This window comes from Lepidochelys olivacea (genome assembly GCF_965140295.1).
Source record: "Lepidochelys olivacea isolate rLepOli2 genome assembly, chromosome: 4".
NCBI lineage: Eukaryota > Metazoa > Chordata > Testudines > Cheloniidae > Lepidochelys > Lepidochelys olivacea.
This window is the reverse complement of record NC_140414.1, coordinates 128,593,143-128,618,066: the sequence shown is the minus strand read 5'-3', so window position 1 is coordinate 128,618,066 and position 24,924 is coordinate 128,593,143. Positions and strand designations below refer to the sequence as shown.

Here is a 24,924-nt window from a genome sequence, read left to right as displayed (position 1 = left end):
GCGGATTGGTGCAGCGGCGGCAGTGATGCGGCCGCTGTACTGATCCGTGGTGGTGAAGCGGGAGCTGAGTTCTTGGACAAAGCTCTCCATTTACAGGTTGCTTTACATCCCGATCCTCACCTGTGGTCATTAACTTTGGGCAATGACTGAAAGGATGAGATCGCAGGTACAAGCGCAGAAATGAAGTTTCTTTGTAGGGTGACTGGGCTTACTCTCTGAGACAGGGTGAGGAGCTCGACTATTTGGGATGGCCTTGGAGTAGAGCCACTACTCCTCCGGATCAAGAGAAGTTGGTTGAGGTGGTTTGGGCACCTGTTAAGGATGCCCCTGGGAGGCTTCCATTGGAACTTTGCCAGGCATGTCGCACTGGGTGGAGGCCCCAAGGCCGACCCAGGATGTACTGGAGGGATTATATCTCCTGGCTGGCCTGGGAATAGTGAGGAATCCCCCAGGAGGAGCTGGAACATATTGCGGCAGAAAAGGAGGTCTGGTTCTCTCTATTCTCCATGTCGCCACTGCGACCCTCACTGGGAAAAACGGCATAAAGGAAGAAGATGATGATAAATTGGGGGAAGTTTCAGATTCATGGAGCAACAAAAATAGTGACTCTCCAGCTGTGGCTGGTGTGGAGAGAGAGAAGGAAATGAGAGAAGAGGCCCTCACTAAAGAGGAACTGAATTTGATGGAACATCTCCATAGAGACATTTGAAATCCAGAAAACCGTTTTGATTTTCTTTGGAGGTGGATTATGATGCCATTTATGGTTGAGGAGAGGCGATATAACTCTATTCTCCAAAGCTAAAGAGTAGTCAATGACTTCATTTTAGACCTCATGCAAGAAAGTGGGAATTTATTGATGTTAGGCCATAAAAAGGGAATGTCAGTCATCAAAGTGGGGACACAAGATAGTTTTACTCTCAATTTGATGTCAGTTCTGTTTGTCTGGATGTAATATGATAACTTGAGTGCTGCATCCGATCAGTTCCAAAATTTCAGGGAATGTTCCAGCTGTATTTAAAGCATACAGAAAGAGTGCATCAAAGATTGGGTGAGATGGATTCTAGTATTGTTGTAGCATCATATGGAGGAAATGTGAGCAAGCATTTTATAGTCATTACAACATAGGGGTAGGTCTCTCTTATGTTCAGATATGGGCTCCCATGTTGCTGCTGATTACACATACAATTTACTTTATGCAGATGAGTAGTCCCACTGATTACTCATGTTCATAAAGTCATTCGTGTCTAAATGTTTGTAGGACTGGGGCCTTGGCTGGAAAAGTTACCTCATTAACTTAAGTAAGTCACTTGGGTAGAGAATTTCAGAGACACAAACAGGAGACAGGTGCCTAACACCCATTCAAAATGGGAACCTAACTCACTTTTATTGCTTTTATTGAAGATCTCCCTCCTTGGTGTTCAATATGCTTGTCAACACAATTGTAAAACTGGATAAAAGACGGACATCTCTAGAAATCAGATGTTGTCTCTGAGGAGGAGTTTTATGTAAATAAAGTACTAAAATAAAATACAAGTATAAGTAACCCTATATTTTCTATTGTGTTTTAGGGTGCCAAATTTGGACATCCAGTTGGATTAGCCCTGGCTCCCCAACGTTCCTCTGTTCGGAGATCATTTGGAAGATCTAAGCGATTTAGCATTACTCGTTCACTGGATGATCTTGAGGTAACTAAGCTTTACATAAAACATTACATTATACTAAACTTTTAAATGATTCCTGGGGAGTGATATTTTAGTAATTTTGCCAATGATACAGGATCTGTGGAAGCAACAAATATAGTGCTGACAGCTGCCTAACTACTATGGAACAGATGCTCAATCAGCAAGGGGAGCTAGAGGGAGAGGAGGTTGAAGGAGGCTTCATTCCTTCCTCTCTTATAGTGCTGTCTCCCCAAAGGCTGCTCCATGGTGGGGTGAGGGGAGAGAAAGATAGGACACCAACTAATCTGCCTGTCTCTTCCAATTTGGAAGTAAGAAAGGTACTTCAGAGGTGGGAGAAAAAAGACCGAGATGCAGAGCCCTTGGCATGGGGGGAGGAAGGAATGGGAAGGAACACAAAGCCCCTGGCATGAAGGGAAGAATGGGGGATCCTGGTTTGGGGGCAAGGAAATTGGGAGAGCACATGGTTCCCCAGCATGGGTGCAGGAAGGAGGAGGAATTGGGGCACATGAAGCCCCAGGCATGGGTGGGGAATTGGGGGTGTGCAAATGGAGCCTTGAGCGTGGGGGTGAGAAAAAAGGGGAATCAGGAAATGGAGGGATGCAATGAGTGCTCAGCCTACAGAAGCCATGAACTGTGTGACCCTATAGTCCAATTATTCATTACTTTATTTCTCTCTCCCCAAATATCTCAAATATTTTGAAGAAAGAAAAAAGCAAATATTCCTTATTGAGAACATATCTATATCCCAGTCTGAAGTTTTAAAAGAATGTGATTTTTTTTTTAACCATAAACTCAGAAGTTTAAAATGGTAGGCTGTCCTTTAAACATCAAAGCAAAATAATCTGAGTGGAGACCCAGTGTGAGAAATATTAGCTCAGGCAGTAATTTGAAAAATGTCATAAGTGAACGGAAAAAAAAAGTGTTTGGAATGGACCTGTCCAGTTCTAAATATAGTAGCATTACTGCAGCACTATAATTCAGTATTATAATCACCAAACAACCATTGTTTCTAATAAAGTAGAACAGAATATAGTCTTCAGTACTGATGAGCAGGATAAGTTGTATTCCATGTAGTTTCTTGTACGTGGGTATTTTGAATGTAGCTCAGTCAGTTTAATCAACTGAGTTTTTGTTAGCCCATTCTGTAGGCGTATGAGTTTGTTCCAGTGTGTTTGAGTAACATTTCCTCTCTCAGGCCATTATGCACTGGTGCTATGTACCAATTGTCTGCCTGGTTTCCTTCCCCAAATGTGGTCGTATGATTCCTTTCGGATTCCCTGTTGTTAAAGGAGCGATTTAAATGTAAAATATTGTATGTTTACTGTTATAATTAATTTGAAAATATTCTGCCTCTTCCTTTTTTAAAAAAAGAGTCATTCAGAGATTTAAACATGAATAAACAATATTCTTATGAGGTCAGAACTGTGTAATATCATAGGTGCCTACTTACTTGCAGAAATCAGTTTATGCATTGACAGAAGTGGTAAATTTTTATATTCTAACTTTGACTTGTAGAATTTACCCCGTAGATGATATCTTTACTGGCAGATATTTTAAACAAGATTACTATAAACTTGCAGAGAGGGGAAAAAGAGGTAGGGAGGGAGCCAAGTAAATGCACAATAATTCCAAGACTATGTAGTGTTACAGAAAATGATGTGTAAAGTACCAAACATATGGCTATAGTCCAAACCTTTTTTGACAATTCTGGGTCCTGGGAGTTGCAGTCATTCACAAAGGGCAGAATATAGTCCATTGTCTCCTTACAAATCAGAGACAAATTCTGTCGAAGCATTATGTATAGTAATTGCTAGCAATATTTTAGCAGTCAGGTCTTCACAAAAAGACACCTAGAAATTTGATTTTTAATGGGATAACAAGAAAGGGGGCTGGTTGTGTCTGCCTGTACAAGAGGGGGTCCTCAAAATAGCCAAGGCCTTGTGGCAGACCTCCTCCTCCATCCCTCCCACCTCAGAACGGACTGAGAGAAAAGTTATTTGTGCTGGCCGAAGGTTTTGAATACCTTCCCCCCTCACTCCCCCTGGCGGCTTGCTGGTTGTGTCTGCGGCCAACGAGAAAGACAAGCAGGTCCCCACCTCCTCAACTCCCAAAAACAGAGGCCAAAAAAACTCAATTTATTTGGGAGAAAAATTTATTCAGCCGCCAGCCTGCAATTTCGGGTGGCAAGCCATCAAGTGGTACAATTTTAATCTCTGGGATGGCCTTAAAAAATTCCAGGAATCCCTCCCTGAAGGTCTGGCCCAAGAGTTTGGCACCCTGGTATGGTATGTCCTCTGCTCTGTTTTACCCACATTCTGCCATATATTTCATGTTATAGCAGTCTCTGATGATGACCCAGCACATGTTGTTCATTTTAAGAACACTTTCACTGCTGATTTGACAAAACACAAAGAAGTAACCAATGTGAGATTTCTAAAGATAGCTACAACAGTTGATGCAAGGTTTAAGAATCTGAAATGCCTTCCAAAATCTCAGGGATGAGGTGTGGAGCGTGCTTTCAGAAGTCTTAAAAGAGCAACACTCTGATGCGGAAACTACAGAACCTGAACCACCAAAAAAAAAAAAAAAAATCAGCCTTCTGCTGGTGGCATCTGACTAAGATGATGAAAGTGAACATGTTGGTCCGCACTGCTTTGGATTGTTATTGAGCAGAACCCATTATCAACATGGACACATATCCTCTGGAATCATGGTTGAAGCATGGAGGGACATACAAATTTTTAGCGCATCTGGCATGTAAATATTTTACGATGCTGGCTACAACAATGCCATGCGAAAGCCTGTTCTCACTTTCAGGTGACATTGTAAACAAAGAAGCGGGCAGCATTATCTCCTGCAAATGTAAATTAACTTGTTTGTCTTAGCGATTCGCTGAACAAGAAGTAGGACAGAGTGGACTTGTAGGCTCTAAAGTTTTATGTTGTTTTATTTTTGAATGCAGTTTTTTATTGTACTTAATTCTAAATTTGTAAGTTAAACTTTCATGGTAAAGAGCTTGCATTACAGTACTTGTTTGAGGGGAACTGAAAAATACTATTTATTTTGTTTTTTACAGTGGAAATATTTGTAATAAAAATAAATATACAGTGAGCACTGTACATTTCATATTCTGTGTTGTAATTGAAATGAATATATTTGAAAATGTAGAAAACATCCAAAATATTTAAATAAATGGTATTCAATTATTGTTTAACAGCACAATTAATTGCATGATTAATCACGATTCATTTTTAATTGCTTGAAAGCCCTATAAAAAAGTTTCTTCTACTTAGTTTCCTCTAAATGTGCTTCCTTTAAACTAGTGGCCATATCTAGCTTAAGACAAAAGACAAGACACTAACATAGAGCGAGCAGTATAATCTAAAGAAAAATTTAGGCATGTGAAAATGTACTAGTAAGAATTTCTTCAGCATATTATAGACTCCTTTTGGAATAGTACATTAGTCAGCTATGTATACAACACTCCTTTTACTGTAATCTGCTTTCCTGCATCACGTTCCCCTTTATACTTGTACTAGACTTGTACATGCTGAGTGAAATTCTGCCCCTATCAAAGTCAATAGAAAAACTCCTATTGACTTGGAAGCTAGGTTTTCACCCCAAGACTTTATAGAGTTAATCTGATAAATGTTCTAGCCCTTTTTATGAAAAATACTGTATAAAAATATTTTATGGTTATGTAACTTGTAATAAAGTTTCAGCTTTTAATTATTGATTGGATTACTAAATTGGACTTTAACACGGGTAAAGAATATACGGTTTTATAGGCATGAGTATAAGCTCATAGCACTCCTCATGAATGATTAGCCCTCGGTACATTATGTAAGTTAACCTAAGATATTGTCAATAAAAAAATTATACAATGCCTTTATGGCTGATGTAAATAGTGTTTTATTTTCTTCCCCTTGAAAAGTGACAGTGAAAAAAGTGGCACAAGTTTCCTTCCCCGCTCTGAACTCTAGGGTACAGATGTGGGAACCTGCATGAAAACCCCCTAAGCTTATTTTTACCAGCTTAGGTTAAAAATTCCCCAAGGTACAAACTATTTTACCTTTTGCCCTTGGACTTTATTGCTGCCACCACCAAGCGTCTAACAAAAATATAACTGGGAAAGAGCCCGCTTGGAAACGTCTTTCCCCCCCCGAATCCTCCCCAAACCCTACACCCCTTTTCCTGGGGAAGGCTTGATAAAAATCCTCACCAATTTGCATAGGTGAACACAGACCCAAACCCTTGGATCTTAAGAACAATGAAAAAGCAATCAGGTTCTTAAAAGAAGAATTTTAATTGAAGAAAAAAATAAAAGAATCACCTCTGTAAAATCAGGATGGTAAATACCTTACAGGGTAATCAGATTCAAAACATAGAGAATTCCTCTAGGCAAAACCTTAAGTTACAAAAAGACACAAAAACAGGAATATACATTCCATTCAGCAGAGCTTATTTTATCAGCCATTTAAACAAAACGGAATCTAATGCATATCTAGCTAGATTACTTACTAAGTTCTAAGACTCCATTCCTTTTCTGTTCCCAGCAAAAGCATCACACAGACAGAGAGACAGCCTTTGTTTCTCCTCCCTCCAGCTTTGAAAGTATCTTGTCTCCTCATTGGTCATTTTGGTCAGGTGCCAGCGAGGTTATCCTAGCTTCTTAACCCTTTACAGGTGAAAGGGTTTTTCCTCTGGCCAGGAGGGATTTTAAAGGTGTTTACCCTTCCCTTTATATTGATGACACCCCCCCCCCCAATCTCAGATAGTGTGAAACGCTGGCTGTGATTTCTTCCTGGAGCTCTAGGAGAAAACAGAGTTAATAAGACACATGCACCTCTAAATATATTACCAAGTATATAAAGACTAACAATATTTTCCACATCTCAAGGACGATTTTAACCAGTTGATTCTGGGAAACTTTCATGGGAGAGTGCATCAGCTACTTTGTTAGAAGCTCCTGAGATGTGCTGGATGTCAAAATCAAAATCTTGGGCAGCTAAACTCCTCCGAATAAGTTTTTTTTAATTTCCTGTGGCAGTATGAAGCCACTGTAGCGCAGCATGGTCGGTTTGCAGGTGGAAACACCGTCCCCAAACATATGGGCGTAGCTTTTCCAGAGCGTAGACAGTGGCGTAACATTCTTTTTCACTGACTAACCAGTTGCTTTCCCTCTCAGACAGCTTCTTGCTGAGAAACACTACAGGGTGGAATTCTTGATTCGGTCCTTCCTGCATTAAAACTGCTCCCACACCGAGCTCGGACGCGTCTGTGGTTACTAGGAATGGTTTGTCAAAGTCTGGGGCCCTTAGCACAGGATCAGACATGAGTGTCGCTTTAAGCTGGTTAAAGGCCTTCTGACACTCTTCAGTCCACTGAACGGCATTTGGCTGTTTCTTTTTGGTTAGGTCTGTCAGTGGGGCAGCGATTTGGCTGTATTGCAGTACAAATCGCCTGTAATATCCGGCCAAGCCTAAGGAGGATTGGACCTGTTTCTTTGACTTTGGGACAGGCCATTTTTGGATAGCATCCACTTTGGCCTGTAGGGGGTTGATAGTTCCTTGACCCACCCACCTGGTGTCCAAGGTAAGTCACTCTGTTTAGGCCTATTTGATACTTATTAGCCTTAACAGTTAGGTTTTCTGTTTTCTGTTAGTTGTTTTTTCAATGACTTCTGGAACAACTCTACCCAATTTACAAATAAAAATATTTTTCTTCTAATAATCAAGTTTGAAAACTCAGCATGGAATTTGAGAGTTGATCTGTGTTCTTCTTTGGCAATGCATATTTGACAGTAAAGATTTTGAAATATACTTAACTTTGTTGAAGCCTGAATAGAATCCATCTCACTCTGACATCACTTGGTTGGCCTAGCAGTTTTATAAGGAGTGAAAAATAGTCAGTGGGAGTACTCATGTGGGTTGTCAGGATCGGGATTTAGTTATTAAGCAGATAGATAAAACTAGTGGCTCATCAAATGGCAACTTGCAGCTGGAAGTCTAGAGATGGATTGCTGGTTTAGAATAGTGTAGAGGGAATAAGACATGGCCAGTAGTTTACTGGAGAGAAGCATGTGCAGTGGCTGAAGGGAGCTTGGCAGAAGAGGAAGAGGAGACTCTAGCTAGTGACAGGTTTCAGGGTAACAGCCGTGTTAGTCTGTATTCGCAAAAAGAAAAGGAGTACTTGTGGCACCTTAGAGACTAACCAATTTATTTGAGCATGAGCTTTCGTGAGCTACAGCTCACTTCATCGGATGCATACCGTGGAAACTGCAGAAGACATTATATACACACATAGATCATGGAACAATACCTCCTCCCACCCTACTGTCCTGCTGGTAATAGCTTATCTAAAGTGATCATCAAGTTGGGCCATTTCCAGCACAAATCCAGGTTTTCTCACCCTCCGCCCCCGCCCCCCAAACTCACTCTCCTGCTGGTAATAGCCCATCCAAAGTGACAACTCTCTTCACAATGTGTATGATAATCAAGGTGGGCCATTTCCTGCACCCCCTCACCCCCCTCCAAAAACTGTGTGTGTGTCTCCCCGGAAAAAAGTGGGGGGGGGTGAGAGAGCCTGGATTTGTGCTGGAAATGGCTCACCTTGATTACCATGCACATTGTAGGGAGAGTGGTCACTTTGGATGAGCTATTACCAGCAGGAGAGTGAGTTTGTGTGTGTGGTTTTTGGAGGCGGGTGCGGGGGTGAGATTTGTGCAGGAAATGGCCCACCTTGATTATCATACACATTGTGAAGAGAGTTGTCACTTTGGATGGGCTATTACCAGCAGGAGAGTGAGTTTGTGTGGGGGGTGGGGCGGAGGGTGAGAAAACCTGGATTTGTGCTGGAAATGGCCCAACTTGATGATCACTTTAGATAAGCTATTACCAGCAGGACAGTGGGGTGGGAGGAGGTATTGTTTCATGATCTCTGTGTGTATATAATGTCTGCTGCAGTTTCCACGGTATGCATCCGATGAAGTGAGCTGTAGCTCACGAAAGCTCATGCTCAAATAAATTGGTTAGTCTCTAAGGTGCCACAAGTACTCCTTTTCTTCTAGCTAGTGAATTAGTGAATCTCTGACATCAAAAATGACATCTGTGACAGACTACTGCCTAAATCTCAGATGCTGTAAGGCAGCCACAGTGTAGATGCAGGGCAAAATTTTAAACTGACTGAGGGTGGCTAATGTGAACTCAGTGGGTGGTACTTCTGTAATATCAACAGACCCTGGTCATTGGTGGGTGGGATTGAACCTGAGACCTCTGGAGTTCAGTGCATGAGCCTCTACTGCATGAGCTAAAAGCCATGTTTATAAAAAGCTATCCCTATAAAACTGCTGTGAGCTAATGCAGTAGAGGCTCATGCACTAAGCTCCAGAGCTCCCAAGTTCGATCCCGCCCACTGACAACTGGGGTCTGTTGGTGTTACACTTCAATTGGTGCAACACAATCAACTGAAGTAAAATTAGTTAAGGACTAATCATGTAGGTCAAGAGTCTGAATGCATCCGATGAAGTGAGCTGTAGCTCACGAAAGTTTATGCTCAAATAAATTTGTTAGTCTCTCAGGTGCCACAAGTACTCCTTTTCTTTTTGCAAATACAGACTAATATGGCTGCTACTCTGAAACATATCTACATTATTTGCTTTGTTTTTTCTCTCCTCCCCTCCTGCCTGCATTACAAATTGTCCCAAAAAATTGCTTCCCTCTTTAGCTTAGGACTGACCTCTGTACAGTTTTTTTGTAGGCCTCTCAATGCATTGTCTCCAATCCACATTCTTGAACCAAGCCTAAATGTGTTCCTTCTAGTATCCGTTCTTTGGAAGTCATCCTATATTGAAACATATAAAGGCTCCCTGGAGTGACATTATAACAGATTTAATGAGGATAGAAATGTACATAAAATGATATGTTTCATAGAAATGTAGGACTGGAAGGGATCTTGAGAGATCATCTACTCCAGCCCCCCACACTGAGGAAGGATCAAGTATACCTAGACTTCCCCTGACAGATATTTTTGTCTAACTTGTTTTTAAAAGCCTCCAATTATGGAAATTCCACAGCCTCCCTTGGAAGCTTATTCCAGTGCTTAACTATCCTTGCAGTTAGAAAGTTTTTTCTACTGTCTAACTTAAGTCTTCATTACTACAGATGAAGCTGATTACTTCTTGTCCTACCTTCACTGGATACAGAGAACAATTGATCACCGTCCTCTTGATAATGTATTTGAAGACTGCTATGAGGTCCCCTCTTCAGTCTTCTTTTCTCAAGAGTAAACATGCCCATTTATTTACTTATTAAACCTTTTTTAATTTTTGTTTTTCTCCTCTGGATTCTCTTGTGAAGGTGTGTCTGTTAGGATATAGATATTCAGGCCTGTCTGTAAAGGCCAATACTCTAAGAATTTAGGTGTATTCTTATCACTTGGCTAGTTATAGAGGTATAAAAGAAAGAATCAAAATCACTGTCTGCCAGTGTAAGAGCCTTCTCTTACTGTGACAGTCTGAGGCCCTGTTCTTAGGCTAAGGCCTCTGGCTAAGCAACAGAGGCAGCCATAAGATGGGAAGCGAATAGTCACATCCTCACATTCCAAACTAGTCACATTTGAAATAAGGTGCTATGGGGCTGTTAAAAATACAATCCTGTCCTGATAATGCCTATCGCCTCCAGAGAAAGGGAAGTGCCTAGAAGATGTAAAAGGAAACTTAGTTTGATAGCATCCTGTCTGGCAAGAACTCACTTATCAACAGCTGGGATGTGAAATCCTCATTTCTGTGTTTGTTCTATCACTGTAGTCCCCATTTCCCTATTGTTTGTCTGCATAATCTCTGGTTCTGTGATTGTTTCTGTCTGCTGTATAATTAATTTTGCTGGGTGTAAACTAATTAAGGTGGTGGGATATAATTGGTTAAATAATCATGTTACAATATGTTAGGATTGGTTAGTTAAATTTCAGTAAAATGATTGGTTAAGGTATAGCTAAGCAGAACTCAAGTTTTACTATATAGTCTGCAGTCAATCAGGAATTGGGGAGGGTGGGGGAAATGGGAACGGAATGGGGGTGGGGAAATTGGAATCATGTTTGGCTAAGGGCAGAAATGGGAACAGGGACACAGGTGTAAGGCTCTGTGGTGTCAGAGCTGGGAAGGGGGACACTAAGGAAGGAAACTGGAATCATGCTTGCTGGAAGTTCACCCTGATAAACATCAAATTGTTTGCACCTTTGGACTTCGGGTTTGTTGTTCTCTGTTCATGTGAGAAGGACCAGGGAAGTAAGTGGGTGAAGGAATAAGCCCCCTAACACTGTCACCCAGAACTGGCCGTAGGGCTCCAGCTCACCAGTGCCAAGTAGAGCAGGACAGTTACCTTCTGTGTCTTACATATTACACTCCGGTTAATAGACCCCAGAATGATATTAATCTTTTTCACAACTAGATCACGTAATTGATTCTTGTTCAATTTGTGATCCCCTATTCTTTTCAGCAGTACTGCCACCTAGCCAGTTATTCCCCATTTTGTATTTGAGCATTTGAGTTTTCCTTCCTAAGTTTAGTACTTTGCATTTGTCATTATTGAATTTCAACTTGCTGATTTCAGATTAATTCTCTAGTTTATCAAGATAATTTTTAATTCTAATCCTATCATCCAAAGTGCTTGTAACCCTTCCCAGCTTGGTGTCTTCCACAAATTTGTTAAGTATACCCTCTACTCCATTATTCAAGTAATTAATTAAAATGTTGACTGGAACTGGACCCAGCATAGACCCCTGCAGGTACACAGTAGAATTGTCCTTCCAGTTTGGTAATAAACCATTGATATGGAGTATTTTTTCCAAACAATTATGCACCTACCTTATAGTAACTTCATCTAGACTGTATTTCCCTAGTTTGATTATGAGAATGTCACATGGGACTCAGATTTCAGAGTAACAGCCGTGTTAGTCTGTATTCGCAAAAAGAAAAGGAGTACTTGTGGCACCTTAGAGACTAACCAATTTATTTGAGCATGAGCTTTCGTGAGCTACAGCTCACTTCATCGGATGCATACCGTGGAAACTACAGCAGACTTTATATATACACAGAGAATATGAACCAATACCTCCTCCCACCCCACTGTCCTGCTGGTAATAGCTTATCTAAAGTGATCATCAGGTTGGGCCATTTCCAGCACAAATCCAGGTTTTCTCACCCTCCACCCCCCCACACAAATTCACTCTCCTGCTGGTGATAGCCCATCCAAAGTGACAACTCTTTACACAATGTGCATGATAATCAAGTTGGGCTATTTCCTGCACAAATCCAGGTTTTCTCACATCCCCCCCACCCCCATACACACACAAACTCACTCTCCTGCTGGTAATAGCTCATCCAAACTGACCACTCTCCAAGTTTAAATCCAAGTTAAACCAGAACATCTGGGGGGGGGGGTAGGAAAAAACAAGAGGAAATAGGCTACCTTGCATAATGACTTAGCCATTCCCAGTCTCTATTTAAGCCTAAATTAATAGTATCCAATTTGCAAATGAATTCCAATTCAGCAGTTTCTCGCTGGAGTCTGGATTTGAAGTTTTTTTGTTTTAAGATAGCGACCTTCATGTCTGTGATTGCGTGACCAGAGAGATTGAAGTGTTCTCCAACTGGTTTATGAATGTTATAATTCTTGACATCTGATTTGTGTCCATTTATTCTTTTACGTAGAGACTGTCCAGTTTGACCAATGTACATGGCAGAGGGGCATTGCTGGCACATGATGGCATATATCACATTGGTGGATGTGCAGGTGAACGAGCCTCTGATAGTGTGGCTGATGTGATTAGGCCCTGTGATGGTGTCCCCTGAATAGATATGTGGGCACAATTGGCAACGGGCTTTGTTGCAAGGATAGGTTCCTGGGTTAGTGGTTCTGTTGTGTGGTATGTGGTTGTTGGTGAGTATTTGCTTCAGGTTGTGGGGCTGTCTGTAAGCAAGGACTGGCCTGTCTCCCAAGATTTGTGAGAGTGTTGGGTCATCCTTTAGGATAGGTTGTAGATCCTTAATAATGCGTTGGAGGGGTTTTAGTTGGGGGCTGAAGGTGACGGCTAGTGGCGTTCTGTTATTTTCTTTGTTAGGCCTGTCCTGTAGTAGGTAACTTCTGGGAACTCTTCTGGCTCTATCAATCTGTTTCTTTACTTCTGCAGGTGGGTATTGTAGTTGTAAGAAAGCTTGACAGAGATCTTGTAGGTGTTTGTCTTGTCTGAGGGGTTGGAGCAAATGCGGTTGTATCGTAGAGCTTGGTTGTAGACGATGGATCATGTGGTGTGGTCAGGGTGAAAGCTGGAGGCATGCAGGTAGGAATAGCGGTCAGTAGGTTTCCGGTATAGGGTGGTGTTTATGTGACCATTGTTTATTAGCACTGTAGTGTCCAGGAAGTGGATCTCTTGTGTGGACTGGACCAGGCTGAGGTTGGTTGTGGGGTGGAAATTGTTGAAATCATGGTGGAATTCCTCAAGGGCTTCTTTTCCATGGGTCCAGATGATGAAGATGTCATCAATATAGCGCAAGTAGAGTAGGGGCTTTAGGGGACGAGAGCTGAGGAAGCGTTGTTCTAAATCAGCCATAAAAATGTTGGCATACTGTGGGGCCATGCGGGTACCCATAGCAGTGCCGCTGATCTGAAGGTATACATTGTCCCCAAATGTGAAATAGTTATGGGTAAGGACAAAGTCACAAAGTTCAGCCACCAGGTTAGCCGTGACATTATCGGGGATAGTGTTCTTGACGGCTTGTAGTCCATCTTTGTGTGGAATGTTGGTGTAGAGGGCTTCTACATCCATAGTGGCCAGGATGGTGTTATCAGGAAGATCACTGATGGATTGAAGTTTCCTCAGGAAGTCAGTGGTGTCTCGAAGGTAGCTGGGAGTGCTGGTAGCGTAGGGCCTGAGGAGGGAGTCTACATAGCCAGACAATTCTGCTGTCAGGGTGCCAATGCCTGAGATGATGGGGCGCCCAGGATTTCCAGGTTTATGGATCTTGGGTAGTAGATAGAATATCCCAGGTCGGGGTTCCAGGGCTGTGTCTGTGCGGATTTGATCTTGTGCTTTTTCAGGAAGTTTCTTGAGCAAATGCTGTAGTTGCTTTTGGTAACTCTCAGTGGGATCATAGGGTAATGGCTTGTAGAAACTCGTGTTGGAGAGCTGCCGAGCAGCCTCTTGTTCATATTCCGACCTATTCATGATGACAACAGCACCTCCTTTGTCAGCCTTTTTGATTATGATGTCAGAGTTGTTTCTGAGGCTGTGGATGGCATTGCGTTCCGCATGGCTGAGGTTATGGGGCAAGTGATGCTGCTTCTCCACAATTTCAGCCCGTGCAGATCGGCGGAAGCACTCTATGTAGAAGTCCAGTCTGCTGTTTCGACCCTCAGGAGGAGTCCACCTAGAATCCCTCTTTCTGTAGTGTTGGTAGGGAGACCTCTGTGGATTAGTATGTTGTTCAGAGGTATTTTGGAAATATTCCTTGAGTCGGAGACGTCGAAAATAGGATTCTAGGTCACCACAGAACTGTATCATGTTCGTGGGGGTGGAGGGGCAGAAGGAGAGGCCCCGAGATAGAACAGCTGCTTCTGCTGGGCTGAGAGTATAGTTGGATAGGTTAACAATATGGGACTGTGTCAAAAGTGATAAAATCAAGATATATCCAATATCTGCTGCTTTCTCCCATCCACTAGGCCATTATCCCTGTCAAAGAAGAAAATTAAGTTGGTTTGGTATGATTTGGTCTTGACAAATCCATACTGGCTATTCCTTATTATCCTGTTATCCTCTAGGTGCTTACAAATTGATTATTTTACTAATTTGTTCCAGTATCTTTACAGATATTGAAATTAGGCTGACTAGTCTATAATTCCCCAGGTCCCCTTTGTTCCCCTATTTAAAGACAGGTGTTCTGTTTGCCTTTCTCCAGGCTTCTGGGACCTCCGCACCTGTCCAACATGAGTTTTAAAGAAAATCACTCCTGGTTTGGCTAGTTCCTTAATTCCCTAGGGTGAATTTTGTCAGGTCCTGCCAATTTGAATACATCTAATTTATCTAAATATCCTTTAATCTGTTCTTTCCCTTTTCTGGTCTGTGTTCCGTCCCTCTTGTTCTTAATATTAATAGCATTAGGCATCCCGTCACAATTAACCATTTTAGTGAAGATAATCAAAATATGCATTAAACACCTCAGTCTTCTTGATGTCATTTATAGTTCTCCTTTCCTGCTAAGTAGTGAAACTATACTTTCCTTTGTCTTTCTGTTGCTTCTAATATATTTGTAGAACTTTTTCTAACTGCCTTTTCTGTCACTTGCTAAGTGTAACTCATATTGTGCCTGTCCTTCTATGCTTGTGCTATTCTTTGGTACTTCTCTTCAGCAGTTTGTCCATGGTTCCATTTTTTTGTGGGATTCCTTTTTGATTTTTAGGTCATTAAAGAGCTCCTGATGGGGCCATATGAATCGGTTACTATTCTTCCTATATTTCTTTTGCATTTTTGCTCCTAATAGTGTCTCTTTGAGAAACTGACAGCTTCCCTGAATTCCTTTTTCCGTTAGGTTTTCTGCCCATGGAATCTTACCTACTAGTTTTCTGAGTTTGTTAAAGTCTGGTTTTTTGAAGTCCATTGTCCACATTCTGCTGCACTCATTCCTTTCTTTCCTTAGAATTATGAAACCATCATTTCAGGATTACTTTCACCCAAGTTGCCTTCCACCTTCAACTTTGCAACTAATTCCTCTTTATTAGTCTGAATCAAGCCTAAAATGGCTGCCCCTCTGGTTACTTCCTCTACCTTTTGAAACAAGAAGTTGTCACCAACACATTCTAAGAACCTATTGGAGATTTTGTATTTTGCTTTATTACTTTTCCAACAGATATCTGAGTAGTTAGTCACCCATTACTATCAGGTCTTGTGTTTTGGCTATTTTTGTTGTTTGTTCTAGAAATGCCTCATCCACATCCTCTTCTTGATTTGGTGGTCTATAGTAGACTCCTACCATCATGTCACCCCTTATTTCCCCACTTGCACTCACTTTATCTTCATTCAGAGTCTTTCAACTGGTTTGGCTCTCATATCCTTCTGGACCCCAGAACAACCATATATATTCTTAATGTATAATTCAACACCTTCCTTTTCCCCGTCTGTCCTTCATACAGAAGCTATACGTCTCTATACCAGTATTCCAGGCATGAGATTTATCCCACCAACTCTGTGATGTACTAAATGGTATACTAATGCTTCCAATTCTTCCTGTTTATTCCCCATAATCCTTGCCTTTATGTATAGACATCTAGGATGCTAAGCACCTCTCCTCCCGCCTCTCCCCCCCCAGCCTGCTTTCTTCTTGATGCTTCTATCCTCCTATTGTAATTCATCACCCCGCTAAAACATACGCACACAAAAAGATCTAGTTCTCTGTTAAGGTGGTCTTTAGCATGGCAAGAAAGATGATTAGTAAGGCTAAGATTATTTCAAGAATTCCATGACTTCCAGCAACCTCCATGACACTGGAGGCCCTCGCAACTGACTGGCTGCTACTGGCAGCAGGGGACCCGGCGGCAGCCCAGCCTCCACAAGTGGTGTGGGACCTTCTTGCAGCTGCCTAGCAGCTGCGGTTGGTGGGACACCCCCGCAACTGACCAACTGGCTGTGAGCAGCTGCCGAGGGACCCCAGAGCTGCCCAGCGGCTGTGGGCGGGGTGCTCCCCCACAGCTCCCCAGCCCCTGCTGCTGGCAGGGGCACCCCCTGCAGTTGCTCAGCTGCTACGAGCAGCCGCACCGCCCTCCCGAGCTCCTAGCCGCTGGTGGCGATGGCAGCAGCAGAGGGACCCCAGAGCTACTTAGCGGCTGCGGGTAGGTGTAGCTCCCAGTTGCTGGCAGCGGCAAAGGGACTGCAAAGCTGGTCAGTGGCTGGGGGGCCACCCGCAGCTCCCCAGCCGCCACCGCTGGTAGGGGCACCCCCTGCAGCCTCTTAGACTCCATGGGCAGTCCCCCTTCTGCACACACCCCCCCAGCTCCTAGTGGTGGTGGCAGAGGGAGGCTGGAGCTGCTCAGGGGCCCCACACAGCTCCCCAGCCTCTGCTGCTGGCAGGCCCAGCCCCCACAGCTCCCTTGCTTTTGCTGGCAGCGGGGACCCCCCACAGGGCGGCAGGGGGACCCCTCGCAGCCACTGCGGTCCCTGTAGCTCCCAGCTGCTGCAGGAAGGACAGGGTGCTGGACCCTCCTCCTTCCCCATTTTGTCAGGGATATTTTTAGTAAAAGTCAGGGACAGGTCAGGGCTTCTGTGATGTTTTTTGTTTATTGCCCGTGACCTGTCCATAATTTTTACAACTTTTTATACATACCTCTGGGCTTTAATCACCTGTCCCCTTTGAACCTAGTTTAAAGCTCTCCTCACTAGGTTGGCAAATTGAAGATAATATTTCCCTTGTTGGTCAGATGTATGACATCTTTCCCCCGCAGTCCTCCTTCCCAGAACAGCATCCCAGTGTTGAGGAGGCCAAAGCCCTCCCATCAACACCATCTGCATGGCCATGTACTCCTCTCCAGGATGCATGTGTTTAGAAGCAAATAGTCCCTTTGAGGAAGTAATTCCTTGCAAAATTTCATTTTAGAAAGTTAAGCAGCTTATAGTCTACAAATTGTTTCAAAAATCCAACATGCGAAATAATGAGTGTATTTTTCCAATTTCTAAATAAAAATGACTGAACTGATTATAAATAATTTGTAAAACCAAAATAAAAAAATAATGACTGATAAATCTTGAGGAGCTAGGTTTATGTCAGAAACTCTGACAGAACTGTAACTCCTGTTTTTTTCCTATAAGCCCAGTTCTGGAAAGCCATCCCTATTCATGAAAACACCTGAGCATGTGTTTAAAGCCCATTTAAGTCCACTGGATTTTAGTAGATGCTTAAGTACTTTTCTGTATAGGAATGACTTAAGCACATGCTTAAGTGATTTCCTGAGTTAGGGCTGTTATCGCTAACCAGTATACTCCAATAATTACTACTAGGTTTGTTTTGATACAGCAAATATTTTGTAATTTGTAATAATAGATTAAAGGGACACAGACAGCGTTGATGGGCATCAAATTTTACCTACCTTAAAAATACCATTCTGCATTTGATGTAAACATTTATTATTTATATAATCTCAAAAAGTGTGCAAGCTGATTCACTCATGTAAGACTGTTACATTCAAAAAGGCCCCATTTTGAAAATGCATATTGCCACAAATAGTCTTAATGGCTACTCACAGCAGTAAGTTCTGTGCTCTGTAGTGAGCATTTGCAAGATTGGGCCCAAAACAAACAACATTAAAGATATAAAAGTAGTGGAAGAAAGAAGCACAAGATTTTTTTTTTTTGTACTTTACTTTTGCTCTTCTATTTTTATATTAATCCTTGCCTGTTTGCCTTGTTAATTATTTTTATTTCGTGATTTCTCATTTTTTCCTATTTAGATCTTAACTCTTGTCTGATTTTAATTTACTTACTGCTCTTTTTTTTGTTTTGAACTACTTCTTGTCTTATGTTTTTCCTTTAATCATACCTGTTTTACTCATTATTTTCTTCCAACATCACTCAGTTTTTGTAATCTCTTTTTTGTACTCAATGTTTGTTTAGCCCAGGGATCTCAAACTCAATTTATCTTACGGCCAATGCCAGTCCTCAAATTCTTCCAGTGGGCCAATAATGTCACTGAAGATGGTGCTCAGAAAAGAAAACATTTATATTGTATGTTTTATTTTGAATTTCTTAGAAATAATAAAACTGTCATACGCTTTATACAATTCTTCATCTGCCAGAGAGTTTTTAGTGTTTGCCAGACACCCGGCAATGCTTCAGTTCTGTCAGTTTGTTGATGTTTGGCCTCAGTGGCCAAGCAGTTGAAACCTTCAGGATTGCAGCAAGGTGTGCATCAGATAGTTGTGTTTGGTATTTTGACTTGTTTATATTCATTGCGGAAAAAGATGACATTGCCTCCATGGCTGACTCTGCCCGGCAACTAATGATGCTGCCTCCATGGCTGACTCTGCCTGGTGACTAATGATGGTATCTCTGTCCCTTTCCCCCAGCCAGTAGGAGCCATGTGGGGTAGCGCCTGCGGCAGACATTGCCGGCAGCGTGTCTGCATGCGTCTCGCCTCGATGGGCCGCAGTGGGGAGGTTCTCGGGCTGCAGATGGCCTGCGGGCTGGGACTTTGAGACCCCTGGTTTAGTCCTTCCCCCCCCCCTTTCCTGGTTTAATTGACCCTTTTCTGTTACCCTCCAGTTCCTTTGCCTTTACTTATTGCTGTTATATTGTGACTATTAACCTTTTCCCCAGAGTCCTCTCTGTATTTCCCCTTCTCTGCATTCAAACCAATTTACGCCCCCTCCCCTCAAATAAATTGTTAATTGAAGTTTGTTCTGCAGTGCAGTTGGGTAAAAGCAAGCTCCTGGGTCCCATGGTGCTGTTACTACTGTCAAGAATCTCTATCTATTGAGGAGTAGGGCTAACCTGCAAACCTACATGATAACTGAAACTGCCTAAATGAGCATTAATGCTTACTAACGGCGCCCATCTAGGACGTTAATTGACGAAAAATTTCATTAAAGCAGAGTTAAGGTTGTCTGGTGATATCCTGTTCCCTTCCAGAATGTTGGATTCAGCAAAACTCAAACTTCTGAAAACCAGGAAATACAGAGTTAAGGTACGTGTCCACACACCCTTAACTCTGCCCTCCTTGAGTGATGCTCCAATATGCCAATAACGCTGCCTTTGCATTGTACTGAATAAGAGCTAATTACATGTGCCGCCCATTTAGATTTAGCTTACCTCACTAAAAGAACACAATATCTGCTAAATCTTCAAACCCTTTCACCTTTATGCACACAATGCCATCTAAAACTATACTTTTATCATATCATGTCATAACCATCATAAAACTGACAGTCCATACTCATTTCCCAGCTAACTGCTGACAATCCCCATAGAATGAAGACACCTGTGCCCTGCTACTAAGACAACCTACTTAAAGCAGTGCTGAAATGAGGCATACTGGATCTCTCAAGTGTCCGGGAAAGGGATAATTCCCAGTGGCTACTGCCACCTCCAGTGGGTCAGAGTTAAGGTTGCATTGGCATGTATCTTACCATATTTCCTGGTTTTCAAAAGTTTGGGTTTTCTGAAATGAGCATTCTGGAAGGGGACAGGATTATTACCAGGCAACCTTAACCCTGCGTTAATTAAGTTTTTTTGGTCAGTGAATCATCAGTGTAGTTCAGGTCCAGGGATGGGGCAAGAAGTCACTTGCTGGCCTAGTGTTCCCCTAAGCCTTCCCTCCCCACTCTGCTGTTTCTGCTTCTGGATGATGTGACTTTTTCTCATGGCTTTTAATTGGCCACCCTGTAGGTGGGTGATTGAGCTTCTGCCCCACATGATGTTGCTGAGTGAGACTGCTAGAGGCTTGGTGCATGTTTTAATGAATTAAGAGCTTATTAAATGTGTTGGATTGCCATCTCTAGAGATGGAATTCTTCTGTTTATTCACAGGATATGTATAGCATGGGCAACAGCAGTGCAAGCTTCCCTCATACTGTTCTGATACTCTGCTTCACTTTTGACTTGATGGGGCTTCTGCTAAAAGCTGGTGCCATTCAGTCTCTACAATCCATTTGCAAGTTAGTTTGTCAAGTGAGAATACCAAAAAGGTGCCACCTGAGGTGTTTCTACCATATGGACACCTGTTAGTTAGAAGTTATTCTGAAATCACCAAATACATTTTATCTGTTCTCTTGATACAGAAAAAACTGCTACCCCGTTCCCTACTGCCTGTCTCCAAACCAAAGGCTGAAAAAGAGATGAAATCCTAGTTTCTTAGCTGTGCAAACCATGTTTGGGTTCCTTTATAATATTACACATGTATCTCTGCCCTGCTTGTCTGCTACATTCTGATGAGTAGGTGTGGTATTGAAATTTACAAGAATACTTCACCTGGAACAGGATTCTTGTAAATTTCAATACTTTTCTTACTCAGAAGGACAGAGAGCAGAAAGGCAAGATGAGGTAAATGGCATAATATGCACAGGTGATTGCGATCATGAAGAAACATGCAGCTGCATGCCCAGAAACAGAAAGCAAGGAAGTTTCTCTAAGCTTAGTTATACCAATTTTAAGTGTTCTTTTTAAGTTAACGTTAGTTTGTTTCTGAAACATAATATTTAAAATACAAGTTGATGACCTGATTCATTCATATAATGTTCATTTAAGAGGAATTTATTAAAAACAAAATGTTTAATTTGGAGGGGAAAATATTTGACTTAATACCTAAACAAGTTTGGACATACACGTTAAAACTGAGGCTCTTAGGCCTTCATTAAATGCGTTTTGCAGTAGAAGATTCTCCAGTGGCATCTTGTTATCTTGACAGAAACTTTATTATTATGTATAACTTGCCTAAACAATGTGTTAAAAGATTGAGCGCAGGCAGTTTGTTCTTTAGACAGGCATATATACAGAACCAGTACTTAGTCAGGGCGGGGAATGCACTGGGGAGGAGGAGAATGAGAGAGGTAGTATTAAGGACAATAGGTTGAAAGCTTCATTTATTTTACTGGCCTCTCAAGAAGTAAATATGTGTTCAACTTCAGAAAGAGCTTAACAGTGAAGTTAAGGGGACTGTTTCCTAACAATGAGAGAAACATTACTCAGGCACTATTTATACATGGAGAAAGCTTTTACTCTTACTCAAGTGTCTGTAAGTATAAAGTTTTGTTTATCTAAAATGAACAGAGGGCAGGAATATGCTTTAAAGGGTAGTTTTCAAAGCTAAGGAATTTTGTTAATGCAATACAAAGTATTTCTAAGAAGTTAGACTTTTAACAAAACAAAGTTTATAAGTGTTTATGAGTTGACTTTCTGTATGAGCTCTAATGAGAATTTAATCAATATGCTGTTTATATGGATGTATTTTCAATATAGATTGAGTAACATAAAGTTTTACAAGTGTGGGAACTGTACACTAGTTGTAAAGTTGTTTCTCTAGTGGATTTTGTTTTTATTCCTTTTTTGTCATATTGGCAGTTACTTTATTTTCTTCAAACTGTAATGCTCTTGTATCCATGATATAAGGGTGCTTTTTTAAACTTAGAAAGGTATCTGTTAATTGTCACAGTTGTTTCCAAGGTGTATAGATTAGATGATTTTCTTTGGTTTGGATATTCAGCCAACAATTCAGATTACCGATGGCTTATTATTAATTACCAGATAAAAACTTTTTACTCTATACAATGTTTATAGAATATATAACTTCTGGAACTTTTTGGAGCTTCATTTTTTCTCTTTTCTTAATCTCTTGCTAGTCAGAACACACACATTTTGCAGATAATGGCAAAATATATTACTAGGCTTTGGTTTTTGAAAGTCTCAAACTGTAGCTTCTTTTTGCTGATTCATTTTAGGATTAAGGAAAAGTCTCTGTTTTTTAAAATGAAAAGGGAAATGTGTATTTTAGAAGTGCTAGACTTAAAAAGAGAAGTGAGTACACTAGTTACATTACTAATGAGCAGTCCTTTAATGCAGGGGCTGCAATAATCTGAATCTCTGAAACTCAGTTTGGGGGTAGGAGGAAGCTCAAAGAGGCTTAATGTGTGTGGGTGATCCGTCACTTAATCATATCCTCCTTATGTGTAATTTAATTAAATTTTACTATTGGGCTGTAATTCACGTATGAAATCATCTTTCATTCTGGACATGCAATTAACATTCACTCCTGTTTTTTTTTTTTTTTAAACAATTTTATCTGTCAAGGAAATTCAGATGGCTTAAACTTTATACGTTGATCAGCACTTTGCAAAAAACTGTTGTATTTACCGAGCAACAATATGTTTTTGAATTATGAAAAAGGCTAAATTCAATAGTCAATTTATAATTAAAGGGGTCAAAAGACTTCTTTTAAGTGTTTAAAATATGGCTTTGAGGACAAAATATTTGTTTTCAAACTAGCTCTCTGTTTAACAAATGTCTGTTTGGATCTAAACTTTGAAAATATGTGCACAAAAATCTTGGTAAAACTTGCATTTTTTGTTGACAGAAGAGGGCACTCAACAACAATTTGAATTAGGCTTCTTCATTTTGCTAAACGAGTTACATTGGAAAACTTAGTATTCAACAAATTTTGCAGTTGTGTAGTCTTTGAATTGTTTATGTAAAGTATAAATTCAAAAGGAGTATATATGCTAGGATATATTCCTAAATAGAAATTTTGCCTTCTGCTGATATAGTTAAATTAAAATGCATTGGATGGGAGTCTTTTTTCCTTTTCTACTAGTGGAATGTATGTTCTCTTTTTACTACTTAGGAGCAGGCAAAAACTTGCCAAAAAGTACTAGTTGACAGCTAATGGAAAACTTTTGAAAATCATTTTTTAAAAGTAATTTTATTTGTATATTATTGTCTGCGTTTCTTCCACCTATCTTATTTTTTTATTTCAATAACTAAGGGCATTTGAATTAAATGGGATGTTCCTAACAAAATTCTCTTGCTCCGTTTTTCATGCAAATGGTTATTTTCTTTGTCCTATAGTGAAGAATGAGAAAAGAGTGATATAAGGTAAAGGAGCATGAAGATATTTTAGCCAAACAGTGTTTTCTGCCTGCTCCAAATTTACTACGAGAGCTTTCCCTTTTCCTAGTTGCTTAGCAGATTTTTTGCTTTCTTCTTTCTTTTTGCTCACTGACGTTCATTTTTTGTTCAACCAAAACTAATCTTGACTCTGTCATTTCTGTCATTTCTGCCTTTCTCTCAGGCTTCTCTTCCTGCAACCATGTAGACAAAAGGAAAAAAATATCTTCTTCTAGGATGGGGAGAGAAAAAGACATAATTCCGGGTTTTATGCCCCTCAGCCCTTTTTAGTTTCAAAGCAGATGAATGTGGACTTACAGATGCCTCTGTTGATACATCTGAATTGGTCATTTTAGAGCTGCTATGTCATGATTTTAACATTTTTCATTAATAGCTTCTGTAAATTAATATGCTGGAGTATTATAGACTAGCCCCTTCCAAATTTGGGCTATCTGATTTTGATTTGGCTGGTTTATAAATACAAACATAGTTTCAAAATAATTTAACATTTTGAATACAGCAGCTGTTGAGATACTCCGGAAAAAAATAGAGGGAAATTAATTTTTAAAAGGGCTTCTTTGCAGCCACCATCATTAACAGGCTTTCGTTGTGAGCTAGATGAAAAAAAATGTGCACATGGAATGCAAGTTCATTTCAGTGAAATAAAAATCAGTGACTCTGTCTGTTACACTATAGAATTATTAGGTTTCCTGCACCAAGTACAAGTGCTTGGAATCCTTATAAAACATTGCCCACACACAGTGTTCCTAATGTTAGTGTTTTATTGTGAGTACGTACACCAGCTACAAGCAAGTCTTGCAAATGTCTCCAGCTGTATGTGTTTATTTCAAATCATTCTGGTGCTTATGTGGATAGGAAGCACATGTGTTAGAGCTGCACTAGTTCAATTGGTCTTTCCATAGCAGGATACTTTCTGGGGTACTCTGACTCACCATTCAGTGAACATCTTAGACAAGAATCCTCTTAATTTGTGCTCCCTCTGAAGGGCTTCCACAGGAACATTCTCCAGGAAGTCTCTGACTTGCTTGTGATGCCTTGTCCTCATCTCAGGTAACAATGTCATGCACCTTGTCCCCAGCATCCATGTAAGTATGGTTGCTGTGTTCTTGTACAAGCTACTCACTATTTTGTGATTTGAAGTCATGCCTTCTGCAGTCCAGCTGTTCTAGCGTCATGGTGTCAGGTTGCCCAGCATAGACATCAGGGCTCTTCTAAAGACCTGGTGCAATGAGGCGATGAAGTCCAAACGGAACTCCATGGCCTAGTTTGTTGAACAGTGTCTGTGTTGGCTGAGCTTAGCATAAATCAGAATATTAAGCAGTGCTGGGTGCAATATTAAGAGCAATATAATAAGGCTGTCAAAAATCACTACAGAACAAGAGCTGGATTTCATCCTGTGCTACCATGGTCTTTAGATCCTGTTCTCTGCCACGCCTCATGCTCTGTTCAAACTCACTTCACTGTCTCAGTACAGTACCTGATGGAAAAAGTCCAAAGTGAGCAAACAGTCATCTCACTTTCTCTGGGAAGCACTCCATTTGGATAAGTGGAGAAAAAGGTGCTATTCTCAAGGATACAATTCCCAGAAC

The 24,924-nt window shown here is 41.0% G+C and overlaps 1 protein-coding gene across 2 annotated transcripts in view; it reads left to right on the top strand.

The window, feature by feature from the left end:
• RGS12 (regulator of G protein signaling 12) overlaps nucleotides 1-24,924 on the top strand; it is a 174,295-nt gene that overhangs the window by 51,356 nt on the left and 98,015 nt on the right. For both annotated transcript variants that reach the window (XM_084625993.1, XM_084625992.1), the window contains one exon: nucleotides 1,569-1,685. In XM_084625993.1, coding sequence (XP_084482119.1) covers nucleotides 1,569-1,685 — 117 coding nt within the window. The remainder of the gene's footprint in view (nucleotides 1-1,568; nucleotides 1,686-24,924) is intronic.